The sequence below is a fragment of the Cygnus olor genome, chromosome 5 (genome assembly GCF_009769625.2).
Source record: "Cygnus olor isolate bCygOlo1 chromosome 5, bCygOlo1.pri.v2, whole genome shotgun sequence".
Classification (NCBI taxonomy): domain Eukaryota; kingdom Metazoa; phylum Chordata; class Aves; order Anseriformes; family Anatidae; genus Cygnus; species Cygnus olor.
Window position 1 is genome coordinate 38,225,460 of NC_049173.1, and position 20,276 is coordinate 38,245,735.

Genomic DNA, 20,276 nt, shown 5'->3' on the forward strand with positions numbered 1-20,276 from the left:
GCCCGTAGCTCTCCTCACAGGTGTCCCTGGGGGCGTTTAGGGAAAGGTTGGTTGTGGTGCTGGGGAGATGGGTTAGTGGGTGATGGTGGTGGTAGGGGGATGGTTGGACCAGATGACCTTGGAGGCCTTTTCCAGCCTTAATGATGCTGTCATTCAAGGCTCTGCACGCAGGGTGCCCTGGGATCCGGGGGTGCTGTGCACAGACCCGGTCGCTCACCTTTCTGGGGGCAGCAAGGCCGCCGTGAGAGGGAGGGAGACACTGGGGGTGGTCGTTGGTCGGGCTGGGCAGGAGGAGGAGGAGGTGAAGAAGGCCCTGCGGCTTGTCCTGCACCTTGCCAAGGGGAGGGGTGGGCCGGGGCTCCAAAGGGTGAGCTGAGGCAGCAGAGAAAAAACACCTGGCGGGCAAAGGGACTGCGGAGATGGGGGATAAAAGGGTGAAAAACGCTTACATGGGAGGAAAAAAGAACGATGAAGCTGCGGTTTTTAAAGAGGGAATAAGCACGTGAAGCGCAGGTGAGGCGGCCGGGGCAGGCAGGCAGGAGCTGACGGGGCCGGGGTCGTGAGGGGAGGTGAGGGGCGGCGCGCGGGGCCGGGCGCTAACGGCCGCTAACGGCCGGCAGGGGCAGGGGCGGGGGGGGCGCGCGCCTCCTCACCTCAGGGCCGGCGTGGGGGGCGAAGGGGGGGGGGGGAGGCGGAGCCGTTGGCCGCGGCCGCGCGGGGCCGGGGGGGCGGGACACACCTCCGCGCGCGCGCGCCGCCGTTGGCCGGGCGGCCCGGGGGTGTGCGGGCGGGGGCGGGGCGCCGGCGGCGCGCGCGGGGCTGGAGCGGCTTAAGAGGAGCGCGGCGGCGGCGGTGGCCGGCGTCGGGCGGCGGCTGCGCGGCTCCTGCGCCATGGCTCTGCGCGGCGGCTTCGTGCGGCTCCTCCGCGGGCAGGCGGCCCCCGCCGGGCTGCAGCGGCCCAGGCAGGCGCACTCGGTGGCGGTGGTGGGAGCCCCGTTCTCCCGGGGGCAGGTGGGCGACGGGCCGGGCCGGGCCGGGCGGCGGAGGGAGGGGAGGGAGAGGGGAGGCTGGGGAGGGGGCGGCCGGCCGGCGCCTGGCGCCGCGGCCGGTGACGCCTCGGTAACGCCTCGCCTTCTCTTTGTCCCGCAGAAACGGCGCGGAGTGGACCACGGCCCCGCCACTGTCCGCGCCGCGGGGCTGCTGGAGCGGCTGGCTGGGCTCGGTGAGGCGCGGGGACGGGCGCGGCCCTCCCGCGGGGCGACCCGGGGGGGGGGGGGGCCGGGGGGGCCGCGTCTGGCCACTTGGGGGGCCGGGGGAGCGACCTGGCGTGGTCCTCGCTTCTCACGCTGTCTTTTCTTCTGTCTATCGCGGTTACTAAGCTTATTCGTAAGGCAGCTGTATGCTCCCGAGTGATGGGATGCAGAACTTTCTGGAGAAACCTCCAGATTCGCTTTTCCTTTGTAAGCACTGCGTGTAAGGCTGTACGAATGGAAAGGTGGTGGTCTTCATCATCATCACCAGCAGCGATGGTTAACGAAATTCAAGCCTTTATTCAGGCTTGGACTTCTCCCATCTATTGTGTCTGCAAACTGATGAATACAGTATCACAGTTTTTAGAAACGTTACATGAGAGAAACTTAACCAAATTCTGTCCCAGAGAATCCTTAATTTAGAAAGCATCGCTGAAAGCTGTATGGTGATGGACTGCAGAGCTGGACCAGCAACAGAAAGAACTTATCTGCTGTGCGTGTGGTTAGTGCTAATAGAATCTAGATGCATGAAGAAAAAAGATAATTGCTTAATAACCCTCCGGCAAACTTAATCTGAATTATGAGACCTTTAAAATGGAGGCTATTGTTCTGCGCAGCCCTGTGGGTTTCCTGTGCATATTTCATGATTCACGAGCTGGAAAACCCCAATTTGCGATCAAATGAGTAGATGAGCCTTTCCTCTTTTGTATTGCGCAAAGTTGAGATATGTGTCTCGGCACCCCCTGTGTATCTGTGGCAGCATTTGAATTCACAATGAGTATGATCTGTAACCCCACCAAAAATAGAGGGTGTCCAAAAGAGTTCTTATACGCTGGAATAAAGGCAGGTCTAGATGTTACTGAGCTTAAAGGTAATGAAAACTGACAAATCAGGTCTGAAAGGATACGTTATTCCAGGCAAGAAGGTAGACAGCAGGCTTTTTTAGCAACTGATGATAGAATTTTGTACTGGAAGGCTTGGCATTTTCTTTCAAATAGTTTAGCTATTATACTTCCAATTTTATAAGAATCCTTATTTTAAAAAAAAACTCATTTGCATGACACAAACTCGTTCCAGTAGAAACTTGGACAATGTGAGCAGAAAGGAGGCTACGAGCCCTTTCTGGGTTCCAGTAACAAAAAATGCGAGGATAGAAATGAATCAAGTTAAACTCAAAAATCAGGGGAAGGTGATGAATACTTTCACTGTTTATTTAGTTGCTTATGGACTGCTTATTAATTAATCAGTAACGAACATGGAAATATTCTATTGTTCTTCCCTTAAGATTTTTTTTTAAGACTGGGATTTCTTCCTCCTGCATTTTCAGCTTCATGTTACTGACATATTCTTCCACTGGGATAGGTTTTTTCAGTTGGTGTTGATGTTTATACTGCTGCCTAAATTCCCTGCAGCTCTCATCCGAGCAGGTTCAGATGGCACACAAACTGTAACAGATCCTGCTGGGAGGGCCCATCCTGAAGCAATTGCAGTCACCAGCATACACAGCTGTCTATGTTGCAAAGGCAATCTGCTTGAGGGTTGGGTGTTTGGATGGAAGAGGAAGCTACTGGGTAGCCTCTTGTATTGTGCACATCTGTTGTTCATGGAAACTTAAAGTACTGGTTTGGGGAGGCTGGCAGGAAAGCTTTGCCTGTAGTAATGTGATAATGCTGCTGGTTGGCCTCCTGTGGTACACTGAACTGGCTCTAAAACTTTAGCTGCTTTTTTCTTTGTCTTCGTTTTTCTAACACAATGCTTTCTCTTATCTACAGAAGAAGGCAGTAGAACAATGGTTTTATCATTATTACCTTGAATCTTGTAGAGTCTTGTAGTTATCTATTCTGTTAAAAGAATTGTTTTCATGGGTCCTTGTTGCTTGTTTTCCAGGAGCAGGTAGGTAATACTGCAGCAGAGCAGATTTCTCATTTAAAAAATAAATGTCTGCCTAATATATAGGGCTTCTATTCTATATGTGTTGGCTAGTTCTGAAGCTTTTGTGTCCACAGAAAGTGTTCCCCACCCTGCCATTTCCCCCTCCAGCAGGGATGTTGGAGATTGCTATAGATGTGATTGCGGTGTGTCTGTGTCATTACGAGCTTGGAACTGGGCATGAGGCCAGCGATGGGGAGATGCTTCCCAGCAGAAAAGGAAAGGTGGATTCAGGGCAGTCAGAGCAATTATGGATGGAGAAAAGGAGGCAGCGTTCCTATGATGAAATCTGCATGTAGTGACTCTTAAATAAAATTGCACTCAGTTCAAGTGGAAGAGACTTCTGAATAGAATCTGCCTGAAATTGTAAGGTTCAACTTGCTCACTTTCCATCTGTATATTCAATGTGATCTGCGTAAAATGAAGATGCTCTTAAGTCTGCTTTAGAACTGCAGCATTCTGGTAGTAAGGTGCATGCACCATTTGTTTGTTTTAGCCTTATGCTTCAGTACTCTGAATATCAAGGCACCGCATGGCTTTTTCTATGCTTGTATAGCTGATTTAATACCTTCATTTGATAGTGCTAAAGGTACATCAGAAAGAGCGAGAACACCATAATCTTTTGTTCATCCTTTTAGCACTGTATTGCATGGGTGGGTGGTGAAAATCTGTTCCTCTCACTCTGTCCGAATATCTGATCTTTAATAGTTCTGTTGCAGTCTCCTGAGCTGCTGCTCTACTTGCTACTTCCTCGGGGATCCCTCCCTTGAAAGAGACTGTGGCTGTAGTCACATGGTGTGATATCTTTTTTTGGCCACCTAGGATAATGACTGCTGCTGAACAGCTTGTTTATGCTTAGGCTGAAATTCAAGGAGGGAGCTGAGAGGCAGATGGTATCACTAGCCTGTATCAGACTGTCAGAGATGAACCTGAGCCACTAGCTTGTTGTCCATCCCCTCGTTAGAAGCACAGCAAATGCTGCTACATGGTGGTAGTAGCTTGAGGTGTACTCAGAGCTAATGTAGCAGGAATCCAACTCCCAAGCCAAAAACAGTGGGTGTGCAAGTCTGTAGCAAGCATGATTTAAAGTATAACTGACTAAGCCTGCAAGGCTTCTTAATCACTCTGGTGATGTCTGTCTTTTGGCTTTGTTCCTTTTCTGAAGGGAAACTAAAATATTAACACCTTAAAGGACTCTTCAATCTTGCCAAAGAAGTAAATATGTAATATGAAAATAGAGATTCATAACTCTGGGGTGTGGAGGAGGACAGGGCATACAGTTCTGAGCTTGACCTAAGCTACAGAAGATGCAAAGTATGAAGTCATGTTTGTGAATTCTTTTCTAAGAGTTTTTTGGACCTCTCACGCCTACTGTAGATTAAGCAGACAATCTGATCCAACTTAAATCTGGAGTGTTGCCTGGTCCCCCCCTTCCTTGGAAGAGAAAAGGACCACTCAGATTTTAATAAGCACTAAGTAGCTGTTGTGTTAATCACTGTAGTCCTTGAGGTGACTTAGAGCATCCTTGCTGTTGCTAACATGGAAACAATTCTAGTATAAAATTTCTTCCCAAGTCTTCATTCATGTATGTTGACTGTTGATTTATTTTAGGTTTATTTATCTATTTAGAGCTGCACGTGGCTGTGTTGCTGAGTTTAGTCAGACTTGGGTTTTTATTACTCTAGAATAGATTTTAAAAGTTTGGAACTGAGTTGCTTGCTTGATGAGTTGGTAGACTGCAGAGACATGTGGCCTACAGACAGAAATAGATTAGACTTGTCCAAGAGAATAACCATCATGTTACTGTTCTTTTGTTTCACAGGAACAAAGCTCTCCAGTAATAGGATGCAGGAGGTCAGTGTAGTGAAACTTAAGGAGTAACCTCTAAAGGAGGAAAGGGGCTGCTAATCCCCATGTGACTGGAGATACTCTCCTGCTTTGCCTAAAACCAATGGATTCCTGCTGACATCTGCTCCTTTAAAAAGCAATTTAACTCTTCTGTCTCACCAACAGATGATCTTATGGTTAGTTTCTGCCTTGATTATAAATCGTGAAGCAGCTTCTACATATCTCCTTTTTTTCACCCTAAATCTTCTCAGGTGAAAATTTCAAGAGGAAGATAAATAGTCTTTTAATTGTGCACCAAGGTATGGATAGTAAGTACTAGTGCTGGGGTTCAGTAGAGGCAGACTGGTAAGAGCTGTAGCTGCAGTGTTAAGAAAATAATTTTCATCAGCCCATCCAGTAAATATGACTAAGATATTGAAGAGTTGCTTGTATCCGTTAAGACTTTAATATGCTCTTGCTGTTTTGCAACAGATCGTATCTGCTAGCTGGCCCTGAGCACAGAAAGCTAAGCTGGAAGTAGGGGAGTGTGCTCTGACACCAGTTATGGTCCATCCTTTTAAGTGATGGACACTTTGATATTTGCATGATTACCATTAGTCTTATAAGTTACTGGAGAAACATCGGCAGTGAAAGTACATGGAGCTTAAGCGTTCCTTGTGATAGGTCAGCAATCCTATTCCCTTCCCCATACTGATGAAATACACCATCTACTACTTTTTCTTCAGTCTGGAAAGCCCTTGGGCAGTTTTTGATTTCCCACCTCCATTTGGCTGATACATATTACAGGTTGTACATTATCCATGAAGTAGGCTTCAAAAGAAACTTAGTGAACTTAGATTAAAGCACACAAGGTGCTTCAATTTTAATTGTTCATCATACTAGTTAATTTTTTAGAGGCGTTTAAAGCTAAACTGATGCAGATCAGGAAGCTTGAATCAATTATTTCTTCTTAGTCTTGCAGTAAACGGAGATGATCAAAGAACAGAGTTTCTCGAGGCTTTGTATTTCTTCTAGTTCTATGGGTGATGCCCTGCATCCTTGTATTACAAAATCAGTTTTAATGCATGGCTTAATTTATTCTGTGAGTGAAGAAATTCAGCTCTCACCTGCACTTATTCCAATCCACAATCTGTTTTATTTATATATATATATATATATATATATTATATATATATATATATTTACAATGAATGGTGTTGAAGGAGAGGAGTTATTGGGGAGGGACGAAAAGAGATGATTGGAAAAACTAGATAACGAATTGTTTTTTGATCTGCTTTACAGTGCATGGAATATTTTATTGCTTTCTTATTAACTATAGCTCCGTCTCTTTGTGGACTCACAAGAACAAGGCACCTATGCTAGGTATGTGCTTGTGTGGATATGATATGGAGGATTACTTTCAGATGGAAATCTTACATTTCAGTTATAAAAACTATCTGGTGAAAAGCAGAGTATGAAGCACCAACATCAAATGCAAAATTTGAAATCTGTCACTATAGTATAAAGAAATGAGCTGGTCTGATACTAGTTTCGGTAGTAGCTGAAAGGGAGAGAGAGACCTTCAATAGGCTCTAATATGTTCTTCTCTCCTGCCCGTGTGTTTCCTTAAGGGGTTAACTAATAAAACAACTATTTGCTTTTGCAACAGTCTAAAGCATGAGGAGCTTCTGGTGGAGGAAAGCTGTTTTGGTATTATGACATCCTATGTCTGTGAGCGCTTCTTTACTGTCAGGAACTGTTTCTGGGTTAAGCTCATTGAAAGGGAAGTGGAACTGTGCTGGGCTTTGTCAATGGAGTGACAGAGCACAATAGCTGCAGCCTTGTCTCCTCTCTGATGCAAGCCACAGTACAAATGTTTCTCAACACCTGATGCTGACGTTTTTGAAGACCTCTTCAGGTCAAGTGTACTGGATTTCGTAAGTGATTAAAGTTATAAAGGTATCAAAGGGAATTGAGGTAGCTGTTTAATTGGGGGTTGGAAAAATACTTCTTGGCTAATTGTATACAAAGGACATCTTCAGACTAATTCAGACTTGGGGTAGCAGTTGGAGTTGAGTTTGTTTTTTGTTGTTGTTACTGGATGAGCAGAAGCCTCTTAAACTGGTACTGATACAGAAACTTCGTCTAAAACCAGACCTGTCTGAATGCCAAAAGGAGGGTAGAAATTCCTGAGACATGAACTTCCCTCAGTGAAATTTTGTAGCTGAAAACCATTGAACCATCAAATGTCTGCAGTTAATAGATTTCTTCCAGCAGATATGTATTAAAGAGAATTAGACAGTGTGTAATGAGCTTCAAAGCAAAAGGGTTTATGATTAAACTAGGTTGCTGGAGCTTTAGTCCCTTGTAGTGGGAACCTTGCTAGCCTAGTTTCATTCATATAAAACAAAAGTATGCCCTTGCTTACATAGTTATTCTTACATACCCACTTCCCAGATGAATCTGGAGGGTTAAAACTGTCTTAAAATAGGTTTCAGAATGCACTGGTCATAATGAACCAGTCATTTGTTTGCTGTTGTGCAACACTTTGCCTGTGTCTCAGAGAAGGGGTTACGAAGTAAAGTCCATGTGAGTCATTGAGCGTATACTGAAAAGGATGGTAACAGCTTGTAGTCCTTCTTATTCGCAAGAAGTAAAATGTTGTCTATAAACATTGTTCATAATACCCCCTGCTTCCTGAAAAGCCTTTGTGCTAAGGAGGCCGTAATCTGAGAAAACGGCTCTGTTGCATAAGCAGGAGTGATGCTTTCATGTGAGTGGTTTTATATAACACACAGCACAAAGTGAGATGTGCTAACAGTGGTGTTTCTTAATCCTGCTGGACTACTTACATCTCTCTTCTTCTGGGTTTCCAGATTAAATTTTGCCATTAATTTTCTTCCCTCCTCTAGTCCACAAACATCCAGAGTAAAAAGGCTGTATCAAGAGATTACTTCTACCTCATGTTCCACATGCTTTTGTTTCAGTTCCCATTTGCTGCCTAGGAGACTCACTGTAAGTGTATTACACTAGCATGCCATTGGGCAATGTCAGCAGCCAGCCTGGATGTTGCAAGCTGGATCCCCTTCTGTCAAATTCCTGCCTATGGCTCTGGTACAGCATCCTAGTAGAAAGAGGATGGGGAGGCTTTCCCTGCTGCTACCCAGATGTTTTTCAGTTAAATGCTCCCAGACTTGAGTCATCTGCTTTTACAGAATAATTTTCTCTAAATCTGTGCTGGGAAGTGACTTGCTATACTAACTACTACCTGCTGTGAATGCTTAATAAAAGACCTGCGTTGCGCTTAAGATGATAGGAAATGAACATGGCCATTGCCAGATAGCTTGCTAAACAGTACCTTATGCCCTAGTTGTAAGCATCACTGGGTTGAGCCCTAGTGCTACATTGCTAGCTTATTTGAAAAGGCAAGCAGGAAACTTTATTTTCCTAAGTATGTTTTTACTTTGTATTTCTACTTTTTCCCCTCCCTTCTCCAATTACAAGTTAGGTGCCTAATCTTGAAAAATGCTGATTTTTCTTTACCAGTTAAAGTTCTGGTTCTGGCTGTGCAAGCTGAAGAAATGACTGCCGTCTATCCCCTTGTCTGCTGGTTGAATGCCTATATGACCTTTTCCTAACCTGTCTTCTTCAAAAGAAGTAGAGCTAGGAAGGATCTACTGTACAAAATATTTCAAGCTAATGTTCATTTTTGGCTGAAATGCGCACCCAAGAAGCTCTGCTGACTGAAAACCTGATAGGGGGAAATGAGCCGCTAAGGATTGTACTCTTCAGCTGCAGAAAAGAGATGTTTGTCTTCACACAATCCTTCATAGTAGCAGAAGGACTGTGTGCTAGTATGCACAGTTATACAATTATACTGTGCTCATATTCAGACACCTTCATCTCCCCGATACCTCTTTCAAGCTCCTGTAACAGCACAAGTTGAATCAAGCCATCTTTTTCCCTCGCTTGAAAAAGTGATCTTTTAAAATGGGTAGTGAGCAAGCGTGCTGATAAAGCTGAGTTGTATGGATTTGGTTAAACACTTCCTGCAGTGTTGGTAATTCACTCATTAATTGAACAAATTACATCAAAATGAAAAATATCTTCTGTTAGAGCTCTGAAGTGCAGTAAAAGACTTCTTTTAATCATACTTAATTTAATATTCTTTAGTTACTAGCAAACATCTGTGGTGTTAGTTTTTAAGTACTGAATGGTACTGCTTCATCTAAAAAGAAAGCCTAACTCCAAAAGAATCTTAGCTTGAAAGTATTTCTGCTTGAAGTTACTTTTTTAAAACAAACTAACTTGATGCTGCTTTTTACTGTAAAACTAGTAAAATGGGTGGGTAACGAGGGTGGAGGAACTGAGGTTTTTATGACATTTCCCTGATTTCTGTTTTTTAAAAAAAAAAAAGCTAAGGTAGAGACTGGTAGATGGGGTAACATCCATGAAGCTGTTATTGATAGTTTGGGGGAATGGAGTGTTAGAGCCTGGGCAACTGGAGTTCTCATCGCTCCTATTAACTGATACTTTTTTGTGTGGCTTTGACAGATAATACAATTATGTCTGAAACAAAAACACCTGTTGGCAAGTCCCCACAGCTAGTGGGGAAAAGAAATTGGTTTCATTCTATGTAACCTGATTATGTCACAGATGCAATGAATTTGCTGGTCACAGCCCAACTTTCTCCCGTGTTTTATTTTTGTTTGAAAACAAAGTTTCACATGGCAGAACAAATACTTTTGATCACTGAAGTAGGTACCCTACTGTTTCTGACCAGCTGCACTGACAAACAGTGTGCATGCTGTGTTTTAAATGAGTGTAAGGAAGCTAGCTTTCTTGTTTGCCCACATCTTTCTCCAGTTCTGAGAACCTGGATCACCTGTGTCTTAAAAGGTGCACATATATTCTTCCTGTTAACTTCCCATGCTGGTCTAAAAAGCTGTTTGTTTATAGCTATTAGTATCTTAAAACAGAGAGTAGCCCAACTACCAAAGAAAGTAAGGGGTGGTGAATTATGCAACTTTTTCATTAATAGCCAAATAACAGCACGATACACTAGACTGCACTGAACTACAGCTTGTCTATCCATCTAGTAACTTCTGTTGGGCAGCAAAATTCAGTTGAGAAAGATTTAATTTTTAAACTTCCTTAAGTCAAAACTATGTACAGGCAGATCATGTGGCAAGTAATTCAGGTCTTTAACCATTAGACTATCAAAGACACCTCAAAGAGAACTGAAGAAAAGACTTTAGTAGCCCTGACAATTTGACATGGATTCTTTTACTTTGTTCAGTAAGCACTAAGACAAATGCACATGCCAATTTTAATTTCTTTATCTGTTCATTCCTAAAAAGTACATGTGCACATACTTCTAATCACCTCAGGATGCACGGTTTATGTACTGTTCTGTCATTCATTAAACCTTCCACTAGGGTTGTTCAATCATAGCTTTCAAAACTCTAAGCATATTAAAAAAAAAATAAACATAATCTAGATACTATATGCTCTTTAAAATCTTCTGTATGTGTACATATATACACTATATATAGTAGGAAGAGAAGATATTCAAGTTTTAGGATCCAGTTAGCACTTCTGAGACTGTTTGTATCCTAATGAGATAACCATGGGAGAGCTGGCTGAAACCATTCAAGTCACCCAGGGAAGCCTGAGCTATCCTCTGCAAGTATATAAACACAGTGGGCCTAAATAAGAGGGAAACACAAAGCTGAGAAAAGAAGCTGCCACAAGGTTTATGAACTCCATGTGAACAACAATAAACTTTTGAAGATGGCATCTATTGCCTTTAATAGACATTCTGCTTCTTATAAAAATAGAGGCATCTTCATACAGGAGGTGTAGGAGTACTGTTTGTCCAAAACGTGGACAAGTTCCCAGAATTCTTGACCCTAAAATTGTGTGGCAATCTCTGATATATCCCAGTTGTCTCTTACAATCACCATTGGGTTCATATGACTTACATGTTTTTTTTTTTATTTTATTCAGAGACTGAACCAGGTTTTTCTGCCTTACACATAGTGTTGGGAAGAGTAAAGAAGGAAAAATAAAAATCTTGAGCATAAGTGATATTCCTTTAAACGTGTCTTATCTGACATGTTCTTATCTGGCATGTTCGTCCTGCTTTCAGGATACCCTGAAGAGTCTTAAAGTGCTATGAAAGATGGCATGGTTGGCTCTTTGTTTTACACTGATCTAGAGATACAAATTCATGGTATAGTTCCCTTTTGTTCTCTTTCACCCTTTAATGGGTAAAAATATTGTGATGTGCTCTATGTCCTGTAAGAGAACAAGCCTTATGTGGCAGTCCTTTTCTCTGTTATGTGGTATATAATGTGCTGCCAATGAACACAGCTGCTCGATTGCAGATTTATTCCCCCCAGATGTCAGCAGTTATTAAATGAAAGGACTGTGGAAAATTTTAACTTGTACAGCATCTTCTAAAGCTCTTGGTACCTATTGACTAATGCAGTGCCTTGAAGTCTTATTCCCAAAACTTGTCTTCTAAGCATACCTGGGTACTTTCATCAAACCTTTAATACTGAAATGAGCAACAGCATGCATGGGCCTCAGAAGTGGTCTTGAGGGAAGACACACAAAAAAAAAAAAAAAAAAGGAAAAAGAAAAAAGAGATCTTTGAGATATGTATGATGAATGGCAAAGTCACTAAGATTAGATAGCACATTGAAATCTGAAAAACATGAGCTCAGAATTCCAGAGCTGTTGTCCTGCTGGCTATTTAGGTATTGCTTGAGGGTGGGAAAAAAAATCTTGTGTATGCCTGGGATGTCTTTTGAGAACCATGCAGTGGTATGTCGTGGTCCAGCTTATTGCTTTAAGTATCTGTAGATAATGTGCTTTCTTGTAGACTAGCTGACGCTGCGTTCATTTAATCCTTTGTCAAGTACCTATGCTTAGCTACCATGTCCTCTCCTAGCAAATGTATGTCCACATATGGCCTTGCCATAGAAAATATGCTTGCCTATTTCCCAGTAGCCTAATTCTCACAAGTGACACAACCTTTTTCCTCTGTTCTGTTCATCAGTCCAAAATCCCTTCAAATGATGATAAACTCGTGTTTTTGTCAATGCTACTTTAATCTTATTTCCACCAGGGAAACTCACAGAGCCTTTTTTGTAGACGTTAAGGTAATGGTTTAATGGAAATGAGGCAGAGATCACACAGTCCCAAGTGGGATATTTTTTCACAGTGATTTGCTTGCCTTAATTTTTCAAAGCTCCTTGGTAGGCATTGAATGGCTAAAGGCAAAATGTCGAGCTGTCGCCTGGATGCTTTGAACTGTGAACAGACGACTCTAGTGATTGAGGAACAAATTAGGGAGGCATGACTGGTATTACTTTTGGTGTAGCTGTAAATACCTTTTACAGTCCTCATCAGTGCCTGCAGCAAATAGGCCTATCTGAAACTGAGGCTCTGGCCTCTGAGATCTGAAAGACTGTTATGAAAGCGCATGGTGTTGGGCAGCAGAACTTCAAAGGTTGAGCTCCAAGATGTGTATGGAAAAGAGTTAAGATGCAGCCAACTAAAGTAAACTTTTTTCCTGTTGGGTGGGAGAGGGGAAATGCACCCAAAAATGTTCCCTTCTTTCCTAATCTCTGAAGGAACTTGTTTTTAGAGTAAATAGAGAGAAATTCTTAACAGGAATTTCTAAAGATCAAGAATGTTGTCATGTTTCAACAGTCATTTAAGTCGTAACTTGCAACGACAGGATCTCAAAAGAGGGTTGAGATAAAAGTCCCAGAATTAAAATGTCATCTAGAACATCTTGCATTAAGAAAATAGTCAGGTTCTCTTATGAGACGCTAGTTGCTCAGGAGTTCTTTAGGAAAAGTTCCTTTATTGTTAACTTGATGCTCTTGTGCCTGGATTTTCACGGGGTTCAAAAATGGAGAATACCATTTAGGACTCAGCTATATTTGTTGAAGTGTAGTCCTAGGCAATCTTTCAGCAACTAAGCTCATGTAAGGTTGTATACAGCTTGGCTAATTAGGAAGACAGTAATACAAACTATACTTTTTTGTGCTAAAATTGCAAATAATGAAATTAAACAAAGCTGCTTTTTTAGGTGACTTTATACGATTGGCCTATATCATTGGTAAATTAAAGTGACAATATTATCTTAAGCTTTCTAATCTGTAAAGTTGTGAGATGTTTGTTTGCAAGGATATGCAAATATTCAAATGAATCATTTCCCTTCCTGTTGTTCCCTTCAAACTTGCCTAACTGATTTTTGAGGGGACCTTATTTTGAATGTTTCTTTGGGCACTTGTTTATTAACTTCACTTCCTCCTTTTGCTGTTGTGCTTCCAGGATGCCAAGTGTATGACTTTGGAGATCTGAATTTCACTCAAGTTCCCAACGATGAACTGTACAACAACCTGATTTTGTACCCACGGTCAGTGGGTTTAGCCAGCCAGGTGCTGGCTGATGCCGTAAGCAGAGCGGTAGCTGCCGGACACAGCTGTGTCACTATAGGAGGTGATCACAGGTGAGCTCACGAACTAGGAGCAATTAGTGGTGTGTGCTGCGGGTTGAAGCTTGAAGGGGAATGTAAGAATTTAAATAAAAAATAGGAGGACAGCAAGAATAACTTGGGGGTCATTTCCTGGTAGTACTATAGTAGCATTTTGATGTTATTGCTGGGGCTTTTAGGGTGGGACATAAAAGTCAGTTATAAAAACCTGGCCTTCTAAAGACAGCACTGCTTAATTCCAGACTTCAGCAATCTGCAAACATACAAAAAACAATAATACAACAAAATACAATAGCAAATTAAATTTTCCTATTTGGGAAGGTTTGTGTGATCAGGTCCTTTTAGAAATTGTTGCAGGTTTGTTTGTTTGTTCTCTGAATGTTTAGTGGTATGTCTGTTCTGCACCCTCTGCTCTCAGGATGTCAACTCTTAGGATTGATTTATAATGCCCACACCCAGGCCACTTTTTCATAGCTGTTATGTCAGACTGTTTTTCTTCTTTTTCACTAACTTTTGGTGTGAGAATCGGTTGAAGAAGGTAGGGCATCTAAGAATGAATTTAGTTTTGAAAGTGATATGGCAAAATGGGTGAACAGCAGAATTGATTGTTAGTATATTAGATTTTTCTGAGAGATCATTGGCGCTAGAACACTTGAAGTTTAGAGCATGGGAAGGGTGACGATGGAGAGAGAGAAAAGAGCTCTTTCTAATCTTTCATTACAAATACTGTCCTGTAGTTACTTGGGAGTGGGCATGCCATGCAGTTTGTATGGGACACGCCCTTTGTTCATCATCAGGAGTGCCTGATGTGTTGAAACATGACTGCTGCTGTCTGAAGTTGCAGAGACTTCCTGTTTCTCCTTCAGAACAAGGACAATGTTTTGCGCAGTTGACTAAAGACTTTGCTACTGTACTTGCAGCTTGGCACTTGGTTCTGTCAGTGGCCATGCACGGCAGTGCCCGCACCTCGGCGTGATCTGGGTGGATGCGCATGCTGATATCAACACCCCTCTTACAACTCAGTCTGGAAACCTCCATGGACAACCTCTTTCATTTCTCTTGAAAGAGCTTCAAGATAAAGTAAGTATCTTGCTTGTACAGTTAGCCTACATTGAAATCCTCTGAGTATTTTACTTTTTCTGGCATGAGGTGCTTTCTTAAGTATTGCAAATGCAGGCCTTTTTTTATCTGAGTACAAGCAATAGTATGTATTGTTTATGTGTATATATGTGCATATTTATGTACATATGCACAAATGCATGTAAATATATATACATATGCCTAGACTTAGAACCAAGAATGAGAAAAAGCTTTTATTTGGGTTAGCACTCCTGTGGGTTGTACAGAAAGCAAGGGCTGACCCAAGTCCACGTGGCAGCTGACCATGGTGCCAGTCTGCATAATGACTTGAGTTGGTGCCGAGGCTGTGCAACAGCAGCAATTCCACCACCAGGAGGAAAAAAGGGAACCTCCCCCCAGCTGAGCCTGTGAGAGCTGTGCTGAGCTCACCTCTGGTGACAGCTGGCTCCTGCGTACCTTGCATGCCTCTTCTGCTTAGTTTGGCTTTTGCGTGTTTTGACAACCTTGGGGCCTGACATGGGCTGTTCCTGCATGATTCCTGGCCGCTCTAGTCTTAGTGCTACTGGCAAATCAGGACAGCTGGACCAGCTTACAAGTGCTTTTAAAGAGAGAGTCTTTGTCTTTGAAATAGGTAAAGTTGTCAAAAAGAGCCATTTACCGGGGCATGTGGAATGCGCATGGCTGTTTTTTGCTGCTGTCAAGATGCTAAAAGTAGTAGGTTGGCCCAAGGCCTTTAGGTCCTTTTGGACTTATCTGCAGACTGTATCTCCCCCTGGAGCCCCCAGCACAAGAAGGGATAATCAGAGGGCTGGAGCACTTCTCTGATGAAGAGAGGCTGAGGGAATTGGGGTTGTTCAGCCTGAATAAGAGAGGGTTCCGGGGAGACCATATAGTGGCCTTCCTGTACCTAAAGGAGGCCTACAGGAAAGATGGGGAAGGAACTCTTTATCGGTGTAGTGACAGGACAAGGGGTAATGATTTTACACTAAAAAAAGAGTACATTTAGATTGGGTACTAGGAAGAAATTCTTTACTCAGAGGGCAATGAGGCCCTGGAGCAGGTTGCCCAGAGAAGCTGTGGATGCCCCATCCCTGGAGGTCTTCAAGGCCAGGCTGGATGGGGCTTGGAGCAACCTGGTCTGGTGGGAGGTGTCCTGCACATGGCAGGGGGGTTGGAACTGGCTGATCTTTATTGTCCCTTCCAACCCAAACCACTGGATGATTCTAGAAATACCTGTGGCATCTACTGGAGACACTACAGGGGTAGCCTATGCATTTGCCAATAGCTGGGGCCTTTGTTGTTTCTATCAAAGTGTTCCTACCGCAATCTGCTTCTGCTGATGTTTAGGCTGGAGAGGGGGAACAGGATTAGCAACTGCACATTGAGAATGGACGCTAGGTCTGCAGACTCCTGATTTTATTCTGGAACTCGAGTAGTTGTCTTGTTTTTTTCCTGATAAATCTCGTGGGTGCTGTGTTGATGGAAGAATGCTTCTTCCAAATAAGATTAAGAGTGTTGAATGTTTTTATGGCTATTGAACAGATTATTGCATTAGTACCTGTCTGGCATAGAAAGACTGCTGTTACCTGGTAAAGCTCTTCTGCTTTTCTCATCCAAATTCATTTGAACAAATTCTATCTACAAGTGAATAGTGTCATCTGGTGCTTTTAAATTCTTCCCTCTTTCTAATAATTTTTGTATGGTTTCTGCAAACTTGCTAGAAGTCCCAAAGTAATGCAAAATGAATGGGGCTTCTTGAAATATCCCCAGGACATGAGAAGGTTAATATAGAAGGCTGCTGAATTTCTTGTTAATTTCCCATAAGTTAATGGGGATGACTTTTATTTGGCAGTTGTGCCCACTTCTGTAGGAAAGATAGAGCAAAAGAAAATCTTATCAATTTTGAAGCTCACCTAAGGTGAACATTTGTATGTCTTAGAACAAAGAGTAACAAATATATATATGTATATATATTTTATACTGAGTGCTTATTTAGTCCCAATATGAATACATATAGCTATGGGTGTGTTATGACTTTAAAAACAAATTCCAATATTGTCACTAGAATATAATTAGTAATTAAAAAGTATATGAGGGAGGGAAACAAAGTCTTGTTGTATTGGCTCTACACTTTTATTGTTAAGTGCATGATTTAAGTGATACATCTGGGTATCTAGCTTCTTATAATTTCCCAATATATTCATTGATGCTAATTAGCTATTGCTTGTGGATTTGGGCATTTTATTCCCTCTCTTCAGCCTAGAAAATGTAAAATTAAAAACTTCATCCATTAACATTCAGCTCAGGTAAAATGGTATGACATAGTCAGGGATGGATTAAATCAGGAAACCAAACTCTTGAGTGCCGAACTCTTCTCTGTAGAGGCAGAGAAAGGATGCTATAAATAAAGCTTTGAGGGAAGTATTAAATACAGGTTTGTTATATATGTCATTAAACTAATCCAATACAAAACTTTGCAGGTACCACAGCTTCCTGGTTTTTCCTGGCTAAAGCCCTGCCTTTCTGCATCAGATATTGTGTACATTGGTTTGAGGGACGTAGATCCTGCTGAATAGTAAGTTGATTTAAAGGATTTTTGTAAACTCTGAAATCACGGGCTTCTATTCATATCTGGCTGTTCACAAGGGTTGCTAGGTTTAAGTTTAAGCCAGTAATGATTTTTTTAAAATTCTATTCTAACAGCTATATTTTGAAAAACTATGACATCCACTATTTCTCCATGAGGGATATTGATCGCCTTGGGATTCAGAAAGTTATGGAAAGAACATTTGAACAACTGATGCGCAGGTAACGAACTATGGGTCTGACGCACTTAAACTACTCTGTCATCTGCTCACTGAGTATCTACTTTCCTGAAAGTTACGTAGGTGAAGGTCGCTGTCACTGTTGATGTAAGGCAGCCTAACAGAACTATGAAAGTGTCCAGTAAATTGTAAAGTCTTAGCGCTGAATTTAGTCCTTGACTTCCACACATCTTGAAATCAACCATTTCACAGTGTTTGGCAAACATCTACAAGAGGAACTACAACCGTGTTGACTAGTAGAACCTGTTGTGTATTATTTATCCTATTTCTTGAGGAATCCTGTATTTTGCTGCAGTTTAAAAGGGTTGAATCCACTCTGAGTCTAGAGTATCCCTTAAATTATTTATATTAATAGATAATTTACATTAATAATAATTACACATACTTATATATACATGTGTGTATATATTAATGTGTGAACTGACAGTAACCTGAATTCAGCTGTCAGTACATGAGGTAAAAGCATTTTATGGCTTCTTCCTTAGATTATGCTCACATATCTTGTCCTGATAACTGCTATTTTCAGTTCAACTAGTGAAGATCACTTAAACTGCGCCCCTACTCGAGTTCAATACCAAAGTCTTTGCTAACCTTGTTTGATTTTGCTGAACCAGGTCAGGCAACGAATCATGCTAGAAGGCATAGGGACACAGGGAGAGGATCAAAGCTGGGAAGGGTAACCTTCCTAACTGCATGCTTTTGTATCCAAAGGTGTGCTCAAGTTTTCTAGCTGCAGCTGTGCCGAGTAACAAAACTGCTAATCCAGATAAACTTCTGCAGTACTTTGGAAGTACACAGCCCACTTCTTTAACAGCTCATCTGAGTGACAAGCATTGTCCTAGTAAGTTCTCACAGACTGCCAGACTTCCTGTAGTAAGCAATGCACCTTTCGGGTTTGAGATCATCCTTCACTTTTTCCATCAACTAGGCTTATGTGGCAGAGTTTGGAGCCTTCAACCACCGATCTATGGAAATCCTCAAGCTTTGTTGCTTTCTCCATCTTAGACACCATGCAAACCCGTGTTTCAGCCTTTTAACCTGTCTTTCTAAACAAGAGGAGGGAAGGCTGGATTATATCATATTTCTCTATGTTCTTGCAGCCAGGGAGATGTACCAGATAACATGGTCAGAACTAACGTACTTATCTTCAGCCACATCAATTCAGAGCAGATTCTCAGTGAAAACTGAAAGACAAACTTCTGTTTTCCCAATGCACATTAGAGAAAGTTCTGAGCTAAAAGATGTTCCAGAAAATCCAAAGAATAAAAAAAATATATTTCCCAAATATATATGACATGGTGTAGGACTTAGGGGAGGGACCTTTAAAGGGGAGGGACCTTTAACATCATGCAACATGACGCTACTTTGCTGATCAGACTGGACAGTAAAAAATACAAGCAGAAAAAGTCTAAGGTTTTAACATTGCTTTTCTTGTCTTATTGTCTCCAGGAGACAGAGACCTATTCACCTGAGTTTTGACATCGATGCTTTTGATCCCTCACTGGCTCCAGCAACTGGGACTCCTGTTCTAGGCGGATTAACTTACAGAGAGGGCATGTACATCGCAGAGGAAATACACAACACAGGTAAGAGTTGATCAATATTTTTGCACTAAAACAGGACAAGGACAAACTACATACAGCCCATACTAGATATGTTTTTCGTGTATCACTAGCTAATATGATGAACGTACCCATCACAAAGGTGCCTAAAAAGTAAATTCAACCTTTACTAAGGGAAAAAAAATCCTACCATTAGGCAATACCCCAGGAGATGGAAGCAGCTTAAATCAACTTCAGTTTTACCAAAAGTAAATAAAGTGCATATGTATATTGACAACTAATGCCACAAATGGCTTGTTCACTTTGTAAAATACTGTTCCCCCCTATTCCTATCCACATTAGGACAGATGCAAAAACCGAGCACCTGGGGAAAAGGATGCAAATGATTTTGAACAGTTCAGAATTCCTATTGTAGGATTTGAGGCTAGCAAATCAACTTTTCACCAATTATATAGTGCAGTTGACATAATATGAAGATCCTCCTCCTTCTGCCATGAAGGTTTCATTTAATTTGTTTTAACAATGAATTCTTTACAGTAAAAGATGGTACAGGGAAAAAGAAAACAGACTTCAACAGAATCATGCCTGGGATGGTAAAAATTACTATGTAAGATTATTTTACATCCCCTATCTTGTGGATTAGGAGAAAACAGGATTTTAAAAAAGAGTGCACCTCAGAAACATAGGTGGAACATCAAACTTGGTTTTCCTGAATGCTAAAAGCATGGATGAGTGAGGTAGTGACGATGTAAGAAAACTAAAGATAAACCACAAACTTGCATCTAAGAACAATGACTTTTTCCCTCACTTGAGCCCATTTTACTTATGCATGGGTACAATTGGTCACAAGTTCAAGTTTTAGACTTGCTACACACAGTGAAAGGCTACAAAAGAAACCCTACTACAGATTTAACCCTTTTTCACAGTAACAAAGCTGCAAATAATTTTCACAGGAATGCTTTCGGCTGTAGACATGGTGGAAGTCAACCCACTGCTTGGAGCTTCTCAAGAGGAAGTGAACGCAACTGCTAGCCTTGCAGTCGACGTGATAGCAACGTGCTTTGGACAGACGAGAGAAGGGGCGCACACTGCTTTTGATCAACTCCCAACACCTAGTTCTCCAGATGAATCTGACAGTGAAGAGCAAGTGCGGATTTAGGAACCCAAAGTGCTGGGTACGTTGGACATTAAATAGCTCTGCTGAGGCACTTGAGGGGGTAGATTAACACTTGGCAAATACTGTTAACTTCTCAATTTTTAAATAAACTAGCTTTTCCACTTGATCAGT

General features: G+C 42.0%; 1 protein-coding gene across 1 annotated transcript; it reads left to right on the forward strand.

Annotated features, from left to right (window-relative positions):
- The first annotated feature begins 831 nt into the window (after positions 1–831).
- Positions 832–20,271, forward strand: ARG2 (arginase 2). The gene is made up of 8 exons (XM_040558326.1): positions 832–1,011; positions 1,150–1,222; positions 13,359–13,536; positions 14,442–14,601; positions 17,082–17,176; positions 17,305–17,409; positions 18,876–19,012; positions 19,942–20,271. The coding sequence occupies exons 1-8, from the start codon at positions 892–894 to the stop codon at positions 20,145–20,147; spliced, it is 1,074 nt and encodes a 357-aa protein (XP_040414260.1). The 5' UTR covers positions 832–891; the 3' UTR covers positions 20,148–20,271.
- The last annotated feature ends 5 nt before the right edge of the window (positions 20,272–20,276 follow it).